This window comes from Sturnira hondurensis, unplaced genomic scaffold, assembly GCF_014824575.4.
Source record: "Sturnira hondurensis isolate 20B ecotype Veracruz unplaced genomic scaffold, ASM1482457v3 Scaffold0025598, whole genome shotgun sequence".
In the NCBI taxonomy this organism is placed as follows: domain Eukaryota; kingdom Metazoa; phylum Chordata; class Mammalia; order Chiroptera; family Phyllostomidae; genus Sturnira; species Sturnira hondurensis.
Window position 1 is genome coordinate 187,346 of NW_028098229.1, and position 16,666 is coordinate 204,011.

A 16,666-nucleotide genomic window follows, 5' to 3' on the forward strand; every position below is an offset into this window, starting at 1 on the left:
GAAAACAGACAAGCAAGCAAAATGTGACCAAAGACACTGAAATACAGAACATGCTGACAGGGTCTACAGGGGAGAGAAACACAAGGGAAAAGGGGAAGGACTCACATGAACAAGTATAAAGGACACACGGACGATAACCAAGGTGGGGGCTGGAAATGGGAGGGAGGTGTGGAGCACTGGGCAGGGCAGGGCTGGGAATACAAGGAAGAAAACTGTACTTGAATAAGAATTAAATTTTTTTTAAGAGTCTAGTATTTATAGCCCTGGCAGTTGAGAAACAAAGACAAGTAACACAACTTAAAAATGGGCAAAGGATTTGAATAAACATTTCTCCAAAGGCAGCATTCCAATGGCCAATAAGCACGCAGTGTGCAACACCATTAGTCATTACAGAAATGCAAGTAAAAGTCACAATAAGATGTGACTTCACACACACCGGGGTAGCTATAGTCATGAAGATGGACAATAGCAAATGTTGGTAAAGATATGGAGAGACTGGAATTTTTGTACATTGCTGGTGGAAATGTAAATGGGGCCACCATGTTGGAAAATAGTTTCGTAGTTTCTCAAAGTTAAATATAGAGTCATTATAAGACTCACCAATTCCACTTTTGTGTGTGTACCCAACAGAACTGAAAACCAGTGTTCACACAAAACTTGTACGTGAATGCTTGGAGCGAGATTATCCAGAATGGCCCAGAAATAGAAACGTGCACATTTCCATCAACTGATAAATGAATATGAGTTGTTCCTGCAGGGGAGTATTTTTCACCCATGAAAAGGGTGAGTAACTTATCCAACTCTGACATGGATGAACTTTGAAAACATTATGCTGAAGTGAATCAGCTCTTGGAGGCCACTTATCCACCTTTTGTCTCTGTGGATTTTCCTATTCTGAACATTTCGTGTAAATGAAATCATATAATATGTGGCCTGATAGGTCTGACCTCTTTCACTTAAGAATTAAATTTTTTAAAAAAAGAAAAAAATTTCTTTCCCAGGATTAAATCACACTTGATCTTGGTGTATGTTCTTTTCAATATATTGATGAGTTAAGTCTGCTAAAATTTTGTTGAAGATTTTTTGCATTTATGTTCATCAATGATAATTATCTTTTCTTGTAATTAATTGTCAGGGTTTGAAATCAGAATAATGGCCGTATACAATGACCTGAGAGTCTTCACCCTCTTGAATTTATTGGGATAGTTTGAGAAGGGTGTGTTAATTTTTCTTTGAATGTTTGGTAAAATTCATATGTGAAGTAACAGAATCCAGTATCCAGTCCAAGACTCTAGTCTGTTGGGAATTTTTGATTACTGATTTGACCTAGTGAGATTTTCTGTTACTTCTTGATTTATTGTAGGAACAGGGTATCTTTCTGGGCATTTATCCATTTCTTCCAGATTGTCCAACATGTTGACATATAGTTTGTACTATTTTCTTATACTCTGTGAATTTCTTTGGTGTCAGTTGTTACTTCTCCTCTTTCTTTTCTTATTTTATTTATTTGGGTCCTTTCTCTTGTTTTCTTCATGAGTCTGGTTAAAGTTTTATCAATTTTATCTTTTCAAAAAACCAGCTCTTGGTGTTATTGATCTTTTGAAATATTTTTATACTTTATGGTGTGTATTCTCATTGTAATCTTTATTATTTCCTTTCTTCTATCAACCATGGATTTGTTTGCTGTTCTTTGTTGATTCCTTTAGGTGTAAGGTTAGATAGTTAATTTGAAGTTTTCCTTGTTTTTGAGGTGGGCCTGAGTCGCTATGAATTTTCCTCTAAGAACTGCTTTCACCATGTCCCATATATTTTGGGTCTATGTTTTCATTTTCATTTGTCTCAAAGTATCTTTTTTTAAAGATGGCTAAATACAATATAATTTATTTTTTATTGTTGTTCATTTACAGTTGTCCCGATTTCCCCCCATTGCTCTCCTCTACCCCCCGCCCCCCACAATTAATCCCTACCTCACTGTGTATGTCCATGGGTCCTCTTACCCTGATCTCATTGTTAACTCACTCATTGTTTGGTAGCACATTATTTAGCCTCCATGTGATTGTGTATTTTTCATTTTTCTTCTGTAATTGATTTCTAGTTTCATACTTGTGTGGTTGAAGAAAATGCTTGATATGATTTCAATCTCCTTAAATTTGGGGGGACTTGTCTTGGGGCCAAATATTTGATTTATCTTGTAAATTGTCCCATGTGCAGTAGAAAAGATTGTATGGTTGGCTGCTTTGGGGTAAAATGTTCTACAAATATCAGTGAGATCCATCTGGTTTAGAAAGTCCTTTATGGCTACTGTTTCTTTGTTAATTGTTTTGTCTAGAAGATTTTTCCATTGATATCAATGGGGTGTTAAAGTCCCCTATATTACTGTATTAATGGCAATCTCTTGTTTGTCAATATTTGCTTTATATATATAGGCACTCCAATATTTTGGTGCTTAAATATTTACAAGAGTTTTATTCTTTTACTGGGATGATCCCTTTATCATTATAAAATCTCCTATTTTATCTTCTTTAATAGCCTGTGTTTTAAAGTATATTTTGTGTGATATAATTATTGCAACCCAAACTTTTTGTTTTCATTTCCATTTGCATGAAATATCTTTTTCCATCCTTTTATTACTTTTAGTCAGTGTGTGTTTTAATTTAAAGAAGGTCTCTCGTAAACCATACATGCAGGGGGTAGACAAAATTAGGCTTACAGTTGTGAGTCTACAAACACAGAGTTGACTCTTATATTATAATTTATTAATTATTGTATTGCTTATTTGTATTACAACAACTATACTTCTTTCCACCCTATATATGACTCTTCTGTTCTTATACATTCAGCTACCTTAAGTTTTTTGGTTGGAGCATTTAATCCATTTGCATTTAAAGTGATGATTGATACGTATGGAGTTTTGCCATTTTATTCATGTTTATGTTCTTTTTAAAATTTTTCTTTTGAAAAAGTCCCTTTAACATTTCTTGTAACACTGGTTTTGTGGTGATGAAATCCTTTAGCTTTTTCTTATCTGGGATTGTCTTTATCTCTTCTTAAATTTTATTTTTATTTAAAAAAATATTGAATTTATTTGAGTGACAATGGTTAATAAATTTATATGTTTCAAGTGTATAGTTCTATAATACATCATCTGTACATTGTTATTATGTGTTCTTGACCCAAAGTCAAGTCTCCTGCATCACCATTTATCACCTTTTACTCTCTTCTACCTCCCCACAACTCCCTTTCCCTCTAGTCTTCATACTGTTGTCTGTGTCTATAAATTTTTTTCTTAATCCCTTCAATTGTTTTCACCCAGCCTCCTAACCCCCTCCTCAATCTGACAGTTGTCGGTCTCTTTTTTGTATCCCTGTATGTATGGGTCTGTTTCTATTTCATTCACTAGTTTGTTTTGTTCATAGATTACAAAAAATAAGTGAAATCATGTGGCATTTATCTTTCTCTGACTGGCTTATTTTGCTTAGTATAACATTCTCCAGATCCATCACTGCTGTTGTAAAAGGCAAGATTTCTTTCTTTTTCTAAGGCCAAGTAGTATTCCATTGTGTAAAAGTAGCACAGCTTTTGTATCCATTCACCTCCTGATGGACACATAAGCTACTTCCAAATCCTGGCTTTTGTAAGTAACAGTGCAATAAACATAGGAGTCCATATGGATACGTTCTTTGGGTTTCTTTGGATATATGCCCAGAAGTGAAAATGCTGGGTTATAAGGCAGTTCCATTTTTAATTATTTGAGGGAATTTCATACTGTTTTCCACAGTGGCTGCACTAATCTGCATTCCTACCAACAGTGCACTAGGATTCCTTTTTCTCCACATCCTCATCAGCACTAGTTGCATTTTGATGTTATGATGATAGCCATTCTGATAGATCTAAGGTAATATATCATTGTGGTTTTTAATTTGCATTTCTCTGGTGACTATTGACATTGAATATCTTTTTATATGTCAATTGGCCATCTGTATGTCCTCTTTGGAGTAGTGTCTATTCAGGTACTTTGTCCATTTTTAAATTTTTTTTTTTTTTGATGTTGAGTTTTATAAGTTCTTCATAGATTTTGGATATTAACCCCTTATCAAATGTATCAGTGTTCTCCCATTTGATTCATTGTTTTTTTTCATTTTTGTTGATGGCTTTTCCTTTGTTATGTAAAACTTTTTAGTTTGATGTACTTCCATTTGCTTATTTTTTCTTTTGTTTCCCTTGCCCAAGAAGGTCTATCAGTAAAAATAATGGTATGAGAACTGTATGAAATTTTGTGCCTGTGTTTTCTTCTAGGATCTTTATGGTTTACAGTCTAATTCATTTTGAATTTATTCTTGTTTATGGTATAAGAAGGTGATCTATTTTTATTTCGTTGCCCAACAGCTTTCATTGAATAGACTGTCTTTACTCCATTGTATGTTTTGGATTCTTTTGTTAAATATTAATAAAGGCATAGGTCATATGGTATTTGCCCTTCAACACCTGGCTTATTTTACTCAGCATAATGCTTTCCAGTTCCATCCATGCTGTTGCAAAAGGTAGGAGCTCCTTCTTTCTTTCTGCTGCATAGAATTCCATTGTGTATATGTATCATAGTTTTTTGATCCATTCACTTACTGAGGGGCACCTAGGTTGCTTCCAACTCTTGGTTATTGTAAATTGTGCTGGTATGAACATTGGAGTGCATAGGTTCTTTGGGATTGGCATTTTAGGGTTCTTAGGATATAATCTAAACAACAAAACAAACAAGCAAGCAAAATATAACCAAAGACACTGAAATAGAGAACAGGGGGACAGCGACCAGAGGGGAGAGAGGAGGGAATTTCAGGGGAAATAGGGGAGGGATTTAGAGGAACAAATATAAAGGATACATGGACAACAAATAAGAAGGGTGGAAATGGGAGGAGGGGGAGCACAGGGGGGTGGGTTGGGATGGGTTTAATAGAAAACTGCACTTGAAAAATAATTAAATAAAATTTTAAAAAATCTCTAAAAATAAATAAAGGCATAGGTTTATCTATGGATTCTCTATTCATTCCATTGATATATATATATATATGCCTGGCTTTTCCAATACCATACTATTTTGATTACTATGGCCTTATAATATACTTTGATATCAAATAGTGTGATTCCTCCAACACTGTTCTTGACAATGTTTTTCTCATGATTGCTGTGGCTACTCTGGATTTTTTGTCATTCCATATACATTTTTTGGAATATTTGTCTAGTTCTATGAAATATGCCATTGGTATCTTGATGGGAAATATATTGAATTTATACATTGATTTAGGGTAGTATTGACATTTTAGTGATGTTATTTATTTCTATCCATGAACAAGGGATATGCTCCCACTTATGTGTATTTTCTTCCATTTCTTTCCTCAATGTCTTATAATTTTCTGAATATAAGTCAGTAACATCCTCAGTTAAATTTATTCCTAGGTATTTTATTGTGTGTGTGCATGTGTGTAAAAGTATATATAGGGTTTTTTTTTTAGTTTCCCTTTCTGATAGTTCATTATTGGTGAATACAAATACAACTGACTTCTGCATATTTATTTTGTATACTGATTCTTCACTGAATTAATTAATCAGTTTTAGTAGTGTTTGGTGGCATTTTCAGCATTCTCTGTACACAGTATCATGTCATCTATAAATAATGATGGCTTTACTTCTTTCTTTCCAGTTTGGATGCTTTCTATTTCTGCTTCTTGTCTGATTGCTGTGGCTAGGACTTTCTGTACTATGTTGAATAAGAATAGTGAAAGTGAACATCCCTATCTTGTTTGTGATCTTAAGGAAAATGCTTTTAGTGCTTTCCTGTTGAGTATAATGTTGGCTGTGAATTTGTCATATATGGCCTTTATTATGTTGAGGTATGTTTCCTCTATACCCACTTTGCTGAGAGGTTTTATCATGAGTAGGTGCTGGATGTTGTCGAATGCTTTTTCTGCATCTATTGATATGATCCTGTGGGTTTTATTCTTCATGTTATTTGGTACGTCAACATTTATTTATTTGCAACTACTATACCAACATTACATATCCAGAATTAATCCCACTTCATCTTGGTGCATAATCTTTTTAATGCATAGTTGAATCCAATTTGCTGATATTTGTTGAGGATTTTAACATCTATGTTCATCGGGGTTTCTGGCCTATAATTTTCTTTCTTTGTAGAATTTTTTATGGTTTTAGATGTTGGATTATGCTGGCTTCGTAAAACGAGCCTGAGAATACTCCCTCCTTTTGAAATGTTTGGAATAGTTTGAGAAGTATAGGTGTTCTTCTTTAAATGTTTTGTAAAATTCACCTGTGAAGCCCTGTGGTACAGGACTTTTGTTTGGTGGGAGATTTTTGATAAGTGATTAAATTTAATTTGTTACAATTAGTTAGTCACATTTTCTGTTTCTTCTGGATTCAATTTTGAAGATTTTTGTGTTTCTAGGAATTTATCCACTTCATCCAGATTGTCCAATTTGGTGCCATATAGTTGTTTATGATATTTTCTTACAATCATTTGTATTTCTGTAGTGTCAGTTGTTACTTTCCTCTTATATTTCTGATTTTATTTATGTGGGTCATCTCTTTCTTTGTCTTGATAAGTCTGGTTAAAGGTTTTTTCATCTTTAATTTTTCAAAGAATCAGCTATTGATCTTTTGTAATTTTTTAGACTTTATTTTGTTTTTTTCTGCTCTAATATTCATTGTTTTTCTTCTCATTTTGGGTTTTGTTTGTTGCTGTTCTTCTAGTTCCATTAAATATAAAGTTAGTTTTTTTTTTATTTTTGAGATTTACTTTGCTTTTTGAAGTAGGCTTGTGCTGCTATGGATTTCCCTCTTAGGACTGCTTACACGTGTGCCCTGGATATTGAGTTGTATGTTCATTTTCATTTGTTTCAACACATCTTTTAATTTCCTTCTTAATCTCATTCTTAACCTACTCATTGTTTAGTAACATGCTATTTAGCCTCCATGTGTTTGTGTATTTTTAAGTTTTGTTCTTGTGATTGATTTCTTGTTTCATGCCATATAGTCAGAAGATATGCCTGATATGATTTCTGTGTTCTTAGATTTATTGAGACTTGTTTTGTGTCCTAACATGTGGGCTATCTTAAAAATGTTCCATGTGCCCTTGAAAAGGATGTATATTCTGCTGCTTTTGTGTGAAATGATCTGAGGATATCAACTAAATCTTTCTGATCTAGTGTGTCATTTAAGCCTGCTGTTTCCTTGATGATTTTCTGTTTGGAATATCTATCCATTGGTGTCAATGGAATGTTAAAATCCCCTGCTATGATTTTATTAATGTTGACTTCTCTCTTTATCTCCATCAAGGTTTGCTTTACACATTTAGGTCCTCCTATGTTGGGTTCATAAATGTTTACAAAGGGTATAGGCTCTTGTTTGATTCATTTTTTATTATGTAGTATCCTTTGTCTCTTTCCATAACCTTTGAAAGTCTATTGTTGTCTCATATAAGTATTGCCACACCAGCTTTGTTGAAAATTTCCATTTGCATGATACATTTTTTCCATCCCTCTACTTTATTTCTGCACGTATCTCTCATTCTGTAGTGGGTCTCTTGGAAGCAGCATATATATTGGTCTTGTTTTCTTATCCATGCAGCTACCCAGTGTCTTTTGACTGTAACATTTAAATTATTTACATTTGAAGTTATTATTGATAGGTATGTACTTATTGCCATTTTATTCTTTATGATTATATTCCTCTGTTTTTCTTCTTTTTGTTCTTTGTAAAGAACATCCTTTAACATTTCTTGTAGCACTGGTTTGGTGGAAATGAACTCCTTTAGCTTTCTGTTGACTGAAGAGCTCTTTATTTCTCCTTCAATTTTAAATAATAGTCTTTCTGGGTAGAGTAGTCTTGTCTGTAGTTTCTTGCTTTCATCACTTTAAATATTTCATGCCAGTCACTTCTGGTCTGAAGTGTTTCTATTAAGAAATCAGCTGACAGTCTATGAGAACTCCTTGTAGATAACTAACTGTCTTTCTGTTGAGTAATTTAAAATTCTGGTTTTGTCTTTAACCTTTGCCATTTTAATTATGATGTGATATGACCCTCTTTGGATCCACCTTGCCTGGGATTTGTGTGTTTTTTTTCCTTCACCAGGTCAGGGAAGTTTTCAGGCATTATTTACTTAAATAGATTCTTTTTTTAAAATATTTTATTTATTTATTTTTAGAGAGAGGGGAAGGGAAGGAGAAAGAGTGGGAGAGAAACATCAATGTGTGGTTGCCTCTCATGGGTCCCCCACTGGGAACCTGGCCCGCAACCCAGGCATGTGCCCTGACTGGGAATCGAACCTGCCACCCTTTGCTTCACAGGCCCGCGCTCAATCCACTGAGCTACACCAGCCAGGGCTATTTACTTAAATAGATTCTTGATCCCTAGCTCTCTCTCTTCTCCTTCTAGTACACCTATAAAATGGGTGTTGTTACACTTCATGTTGTCCCAAAAGTCCCGTAAACTATTTTTTCAAAAGTTCTTTTTTCTCTTTGCTGCTCTGACTGGGTGTTTTCTTCTACCTTGTCTTCCAAATCACTGATTTAATACTCTGATCCATTCAACTTATGGTTTATTCCTTCTAAATATCCTATTTGAGATACTGTGTTCTTCATCTGTGACTGGTTATTTTTCATGGATTCCATGTCCTTTTTCATGCTGTTGAAGTTCTCAGTAAGTTCTTACTAAGTTCCTTGAGCATCCTTATAACCATATTTTTTAACTCTATATCTGGTCAATTGTTTGCCTGCATTTTTTTCTTGAAATTTGTCGTATTCTTTCATTTAGGGCATGTTTCTTTGTCTCAACATTTTGGCTGCCTCTTTGTGCTTGTTTCTGTATATTAGGTAGATCTTCTATGTCTTCCAGTCTTGGTAGAGTGGGTTTATGTAGTAGGTGTGCTGTGAGACTCAATGGCACAGTCTCCTTCATCATCTGAGCTAGGGCTCCAGGAATATCCTATGTATGGGTTATGTTGGCCTTCCTATTGTAATTGAGTCTTGATTTCTACTGACCCATTTGTGCATGAGGTCAGCACTTAGGCTGGCTGACTGTGTGGATCTACCCTGACCACTGTGTATGAGGTACTATGCTGGTACTGACCACATGAAGTGTAATTTGTATCAGCAGGGCCTGTTGCCTGCCAATACCTGCCTTTGGATATGCCACTTATGAAGGTAATTGGATCCTTTTCTGATGCTGTCTGAAGCTTGCCATTGAGTATGTTGGTTCTGCGGCCATTTAGGAGGAGTTCTGATGCTGGTCAATGTCAGATGCTGATTGTGACTGGCACTGGGCAACCTGTTTGGAGCTATAAGGTGACTCACAATTTGTGGTTATCTCTGTTGGATCTTGGTGTGCAGGAAGGACCAAGGTGCACACCAATACCAACTTCTTCTACCAGTACTGAGCCTAGGATCAGGTCAGCAGAAGTCTCAAGGCACCTCCAGATCCTCCTCTAACTGACTTCACCTGCCTAAGCTTAGTCACTGAAATAGTCACTTGAGTTCCATGAGGTACTTTCTCAGAGAGTCACCAGATAAGGACAAGTGGTGTTGACCACAGGTACAGCTTTAAACTTGGTGCCAGTGCTGTGTCTGATGCCACTCACCAAAAGTCACAGGGTAATCTGCTGCATGCTCACAGACCTTTGTATCATGGTGGGGTCTCAGGGAGTCATCAGGGTGAAGCCAAGAGAGTTTATAAGGCCCAAGGAGACCAAGGTTTGGCCATGTGAAAGAAATGCTCTGCACTTGTGGGTATGTAAGGGAATAATGGTCTCTATCCTAAACATACACAATTTAGTCTGTCTTAGATTGTCCTGAGAGCCCATGCTCAGCAGGGCATGGCAGCCCAGAGTTGAAAGGGTGGGGCTATTGAATTTCATATGAGAGAGAAGGGCCAGTCAGTCTTGAGGGAAGGTGGTATTGAGTGGTCTCCCCAGAGCCATACATGCTCAATCTGGATTCTGTCCAGATCTCCTGGGAGTCTGGGCTTGGCAAGGCAGGACCTCCAGGAGTCAGGAGAGTGTGGCTGCTGGCTGTTTAGATGATGAGGCTAGCAGATCTCCTGTGACAGTAAGGCACCAGTCATGTTTTCAGGAAAGTGCAGGAAATGGCTTCTATTCCAAAGCCAATAATCAGTCACGACACCCCCCGAGTCTCCCTGGACCTCTGAACCCCAACGGCCAGGCAGCTGACCCTCATCGGGGGAAGGAATTCTTCAGAGTAGGGCAGCAAGTAGTCCAGAGGATGGGGCTATTGCATTCTCCCAGGCTGATGTAGTAAAGAGGGCAATGCTCCACCCAAGAAAGATGGCATTGGCAATCTGGGGGAAGGACTCAGTTATCCTGGCAGCTGTCCCTTTGACTCTCTCCCCAGAGCCACAAACCCCACTCTCTCCTCATGGACTCTAGTCTGCTCCACACTCCCAGAATAGTAGCTGTGAAGAAGATTTTGCATGTTGCCCCCTTAAGAGGGTTATTGTGTCTCTAGCAGACTCTTGACTTGCCCTGGTGGACAGAATCCCCATAGATTTTCACAGCCATATGTTGTGTGGAAACCTCTTCCTGGTTGTGGTGCTCTGAGCTGGAAGGCCTGGTAAGGGGTTGATACACCATATTTCTCAGGGGGAGGCTTTGCAGTTGAGATATACCTCTGAATTCTCAGCTGGGACATGTGAGTGCACAGGGATGGCCTTTTTTTTTGCAGGGGAGGGCCTCCTTCCTACTAGGAACAGGATGTGTCATCTTTTGTACAACTTTGGTCATACGACTTCTGTTCAGTTAACTGTTCTATATCTTAATTGTAATTCTAGTTTAATCTCAGGAGGAAGTGAGTGTGCCTTCTACCTACACCACTGCCATCTTGGCTTTCCTCTTTCCTTCAATTTCAAGTGATATGCTTGATTATTGGCCCTTGTCTTTCACTACTTTGAATCTTTTGTGTCAGCTCTTTGTGGCTTGCAAAGTTTTTTTTGAGAATCAGTCATATGGAAGCTCCCTTGTAGGAAAATAACTGCCTTTCTCTTGCTGTTTCTAAGATTCTTTGTCTTTAAGCTTTGCCATTTTAATTTTGATGTATCTTGGTGTGGTCTCTTTGGGTTCATATTGTTTAAGATTCTCTGCACTTCTTGGACTTGTATGTCCATTTTTACAAGTATGCTCTCAATCCCTTGCTCTCTTTTCTCTTTTTGGTACTCCTACGATGTGACTATTGTTATGCTAGGTATTTTAAAGGTCCCTTAAACTAACCTTTTCTTTCTTTTTGATGTTTAGATTAGGTGTTTTCCGCTACCTTGTCTTCCAAATTGCTGATTCAATCTTCTGCTTCATCTAATCTGCTGTTGATTCCATCCAGTGTATTCCTTATTTCTGATGGGTCCCTTTTTGTGGTTGCTATATCCTTTTTACTTAAATGCTTACTATTTCTTTGTAATAGTATTCTTTGTAACTCTCAGCAAGTTCCTCAGTTCTTTTCCTAAGTTCTTTGAACATCCATATAACTGCTGGTTTAAACTCTGTATCTGGTAGATTGCTTGCCTCCATTCTTTTTGTTGTTGCTGTTCTTTTTTGTTTTTTTTTTCTCTTGTTCTTTCATTTGTTACATGTTGCATTGTCTCCTCATTTTGGTTGACTCTCTGTGTTTGTCTTTATGTATTAGGTTAGATCAGCTATGTCTCCCAGTCTTTGGCAGGGTGGTGTTGTGTGATAGATGTCCTCTGGGGCCTAGTGGTATAATTTTCTTGATCCCCTAAGCTGGGTGCTCTATTAGTGTCTGTCTCTTGTTTGGGTTGTGTGCACCCTCCTGCTGTAGTTGGGCCTTGACTGCTGTTGGCACATCAGTGTGTTGATTTGACCCTCAGGCTGACTGGTTGTGAGGATTGACCATAACCACAGCATATAAGCTGCTGTGTGAGGGTCACTCCATGGAGCAGAATTTGTACAGTGGGGTTCTGTTACCTACTGAGACTACATTTTGGGTGTACCATTTGTGGAGCTAATTGGGTGGTGCTCTGTTGTGGTCTGATGCTAGCTACTGGGTATATTTGTTCTGGGGCTTCTTGAGAGAGACTCCAGGTCAGGTCAATGTCAACCTCAGCCTGTGACTGAACTGGGGACACCTGGTATAAGCTATAAAACTATTTTCTGTTGTTATCTGCCTGTGTTGTATTGGAGATGTGCAGGAGAGGCTATGTTGCAAACCAAACTGAGGCTGCTCCCAGTAAATGACTTGGGACCACTCAGCAATAGACACAGGAGACCCTGAGGTCACCTGCAGCTTCTCAGCTTCCTGTAATGCACAGCCACTGAAAGATCCTTGTGCAGTATGTGTGATGGTTGAGGTGGGGTCTGAAGAAATTATCAGAGTGGGATGAATGTTGTTCACAAGGTTAACATAGATTCAGTTTTGGTGCCAGTGTTGAGTCTGGGGCCACTCGTCAGGAGGCACAGGGCACTTGAGGCCAGCTGCCACCTGTTTTGGGCTTCACGTTTAAGAATTTTTAAGAAATATTCCGGCATAGGCTGAGGCCAGCTGCTTGCCACTGAAAGAGCACCTAGTGGTTTGAGGGTCCAGGCAGGCTGCCAGCCCCTGAAATAGCCTCTGGCAGTACAGCAGTTGAGTGGGATGGGGGTCTCAGGGAATCATTGAGTAGGGGCAAGTGGTGGTCACTGGTTAACACAGACTCAGATTTGATGCCAGTGTCCAGCCTGGGTTCAATGATCAAAAGGCACAGTGCACACAGAGGCCAGGGGCCTCCTTCCTGCAGCCTACATACCTTTGAGAAAGACTTTAAAGAAAGACTCAAGTGTGGGCTGACTCTGGCTGCCTGTGGCTATAGGAGCTCCTGGCAATGCTATGACCAATCCTAGCTGCCAGCTCCTCAAAGAACTATTAAGATTCCAAGTATTGCATGGAATGGGATCTTAGGGAGTCACCATGGTAGGGCAAGTTGTGTTCCCAGGTTAATTTGGATTCAGATTTGGTGCCCACCAATGCCCACAGCCTCTCTGGTGGGGAAAGCTCTTCACAGGAAAGATGATGTTCACCTGCTGGTTGTGTAAGAGGAGGGTTCAGCATAGGGACAACTGTGGCTGTTTCTTCATCTTTCTCCCTGCTATACAATTCAACCTCTACCTGGACATCTTCTTTGCCCTACCTGCCACTGTCCCTTTGCTGGAGCTCAGAGTGAGTGCCTGTGAGTGAGGGAGGCTATGTATGGCCTTTAAGGAAGCACCTGTGTTTCCAGAAGCTTTCTGTCTCACCCAGATGGATGGAATCACCATTGATTTTCACAGCCAGATTTTATAGGGGCTCCTCTTTCTGGCACTGGTACTCTGGGTTCAAGAGCCCAGTATGGATCTGGGCCTCCTTGCTTCTCAGGGGGAACCACTGCAGCCAAGATATCCCTCCCAATTTTCAACTGCCTCACAAGGGTGTGGGACTAGCCTGTTCTGCATTTCCACCCATCCTACCAGTCTTGAAGTGGCTTCTTCTTTATATCCTTAGGTATAGGACTTCTGTTCAGTTAGTCTTCAAGTCCTTACCCAGGTAGGTTGTTCTATAATTTAGTTGTAATTTTGATGTGGTCATGGGAAGAGGTGAGCACAGCATCCACCAACTCCACCATCTGGGCTGGAAGTCCCCAGGCTTTACTTGTTGTTTCCTCTAAATTAATAGAATCCTTTCTGGCTATCCAGATGCTTGTCTTCGCTAAGCTGTCCCGGCTCTTGATAATGTGCCACTTAAGTATTTTAAACTGTCTCTTCAGCTTGCTGGGTTTTTTTGTTTTTTTTTTGCATTCCTTATGGTTTTTACAAAGGAGGTGTTCCACGTTGAAAGTGTCCAAGAGTAGTACCAAGATTAAATAGAAAAAAGTAGAAAGCAAATAATTTTTATGTCCTTATTTGAATACTTGAAAATATTTTATCATTTGTGGTTCTCTACTTTTTCCCAAACATAAGTGCTAGCCCAAAATAGGTTGGACATTCAAGGAAAGCTGGTGTGTACAGTATCTTTTTTCTGTATCCCTCTAGGTATCTCCAATAGATCAAGGCACAAAGTAGATATTTAATAAGGCTAGTTAATGGATTTAAGGAAGAAAATAAACACTCTGTTTCAACAATTATATTAAAATTGCTACACTGTGTTGACACACTTTGACATTTTCTCAGATGTTGGTTTCTCACATGTCTCAGGACAACTTCCTTACTGTTGTGAGAGCTTGGAAGCATCTGCAGCAAATCCCTTCACCAACAATCTCTACCTCACTACAGAGCTGACACTGGCAAACTGCCACCAGGCTCCATTTTTTCAACCACCCATCTATTCCACCTCCTAAATCATTGTTGTTTCCCCAAGTCCAGGTGAAAGACTTGTCTCATAGGAGTAGACTGCCTTTTCTAGATAAGCATATTTCTCAGTAAACTGAATGAATGAGTCTGCAATTGGCTCAATCTGCCCATCCCTTCTTTTTCTTGGCATATTTGCCAGAGCTCTGGCACATGGTCATTTTGGACTGTGTTGCTAGTGACTGGATAATTCAGAGGTCTGGGACATGACTACATAGATGACAACATCTACACAATAAAAAATTAGAGATAATGGCCTGTTTTAAAATAAACACATAGAAAAGCATCTATGAATTATTCACTAGTATGGCAATTCACAACTTAAGATTCTGTAGTTCATAAGAAAAATTTTATGATACTTAATATGCTCAGAAATGTAATTACATTTGGATAGCTGAGAACACACATAATTTTGAAACCATGAGAAGGTGATATTTAAAAACCACTCTTCAAAACAACTGTGAGCACATGCCAAATTGATTAGCATCTGGGTACAAACAGTAGCCATTCTTTGAACAAATCTGGGGAAAGGCCTTTACAGGGATAAAAAATGTGGTATAAGGGAACTCACTGATGCTTAAATCTAAGGCAAATGGGAATTCTAAAGCACAAACTATGTCATTAAATGGTACAATAAGCAGCTATAATACTATGTTTTCAAATATTAATTTCATTTATTCTGTGATAAAAATGCAGAGGTGAGTAAGATTTTACCCTTTGAATTTACCCTTGATATGACCTTCAGATGATAACCTATGTTTATACAGTAACATCCTTGAACAGACCTCATTGCATTTTCACATACATTAATGCATGTTAAGGTTTGTGTCTCTGAAACAGCCTAAGAAATTCATCAAAGATATTGTCTGGATGTCTCAGTCCATCAAATGCTTCTTCCTGCTGGTATGAGATGGTAGTCAATACCTCCTACAGAAGCCTAGATCAAACATAGACTTCTAGACAACACTAAAAATGTCAAAGGGACTGGTGGTTGACTGGGACTGGGTGAGAGGGAATTAGGACAAAACTATTTAATATATAAAGGGTTTTACTTTGGAGAGATGAAAATGTTTTGGAACCAGATGGAGGTAGTGGTGGTATAAATAATTGTGAATGCCATTATTCACATTACTAAATGCCATTGATTAAAGTGGTGGATTTTGTATTATGTAGATTTTAGTTCAACAATTTTTTTAAGAAGTCAAAGTAGACAACCCCACAGAATCTGGGAAGAGTTATGCAAGCAACCAAGACATAAGTAGGAATCTGAAGGCACTGTTTGCACGTTAGAATATTTTAGAATGTACTAGAATGTTGAGCCTCACAGACAAGCAGGCACAGAGTGGACCACCCAGGGGAAAAGACCATGAGGGTCATAAATGCACGAAAAAGGAAATTTAAAAGAAAACCAGGAAACTAGAAGGGACTTTGGAAATTGTAATTACCTTCCACATCACAGCCCAGGAGCTCCATTCTTAGCCCCAGTCCAGCATGAGTGGCTCTCTCAGGGTAGATCCTGATGAATCGTGTGGAAAGAGGTTGAAAAGTCCGTAGCTCAGGTGTATCATAGTTACTGTTGCCTTCAAAAGACTGTGAAGTATGAAAAACATGTTATTAGGAGACTTCTGGCCAAGATAGAGATGTAGGTAAACACACTGTACCTCCTCACACAACCAAAAGAAGGACAACAGCAAATTTAAAAACGAAAAACAACAGAACTGGCAGAAAATTGAACTATATGAAAGTCTGACAACCAAGGAGTTGAAGAAGAAACATTCATTCAGATTGGTAGGAGGGGTAGAGATGGGCAGCCAGGTGGAGAGGACTTCTTGCAAGGTGGTAGCTGGAGGACTGGATGAGGAAGTGGCTGGCAGAAAAAGGGTGGTCCTGCATTTGAGTGCAGATAAACCGGGAGAAACAACTGAGGGTGAGATAGACAGCACAACCCAGGGTTCCAGTGAAGGGAAATAAAGCCTCAAAGCCTCTGCTTGAAAACATCCTGGTGGGGGGGTGGGGGGTTGAGGTGGCAGTGGGAGAAACTCCCATCCTCACAGGAGAGTTTGTTGGAGAAACCCACAGGGGCCAATGTAAACAAACCCACCCATTTGGGGATCAGAACCAGAAAGTATTAATTTGATAGCCAGGGAAGTGACTGAAAACCAGCAGAGAGAGGAGGAAGTGGTACTCTTCCCTGTCAGACACTTCCCCTACATACAGCACCAAAAGGCAGTGAAGTGGGTTGCTCCCCTCCCCTGTGAACACCTAAGGCTCCACCTCTTGCTA

The 16,666-nt window shown here is 38.6% G+C and overlaps 1 protein-coding gene across 4 annotated transcripts in view; it reads right to left on the bottom strand.

The window, feature by feature from the left end:
* The window catches only part of NRP1 (neuropilin 1), a 215,660-nt gene that overhangs the window by 47,394 nt on the left and 151,600 nt on the right, over positions 1 to 16,666 (bottom strand). For all 4 annotated transcript variants that reach the window (XM_037039876.1, XM_037039879.1, XM_037039878.1 and 1 more), the window contains one exon: positions 15,829 to 15,973. In XM_037039876.1, the coding sequence (XP_036895771.1) occupies positions 15,829 to 15,973 (145 nt within the window). The remainder of the gene's footprint in view (positions 1 to 15,828; positions 15,974 to 16,666) is intronic.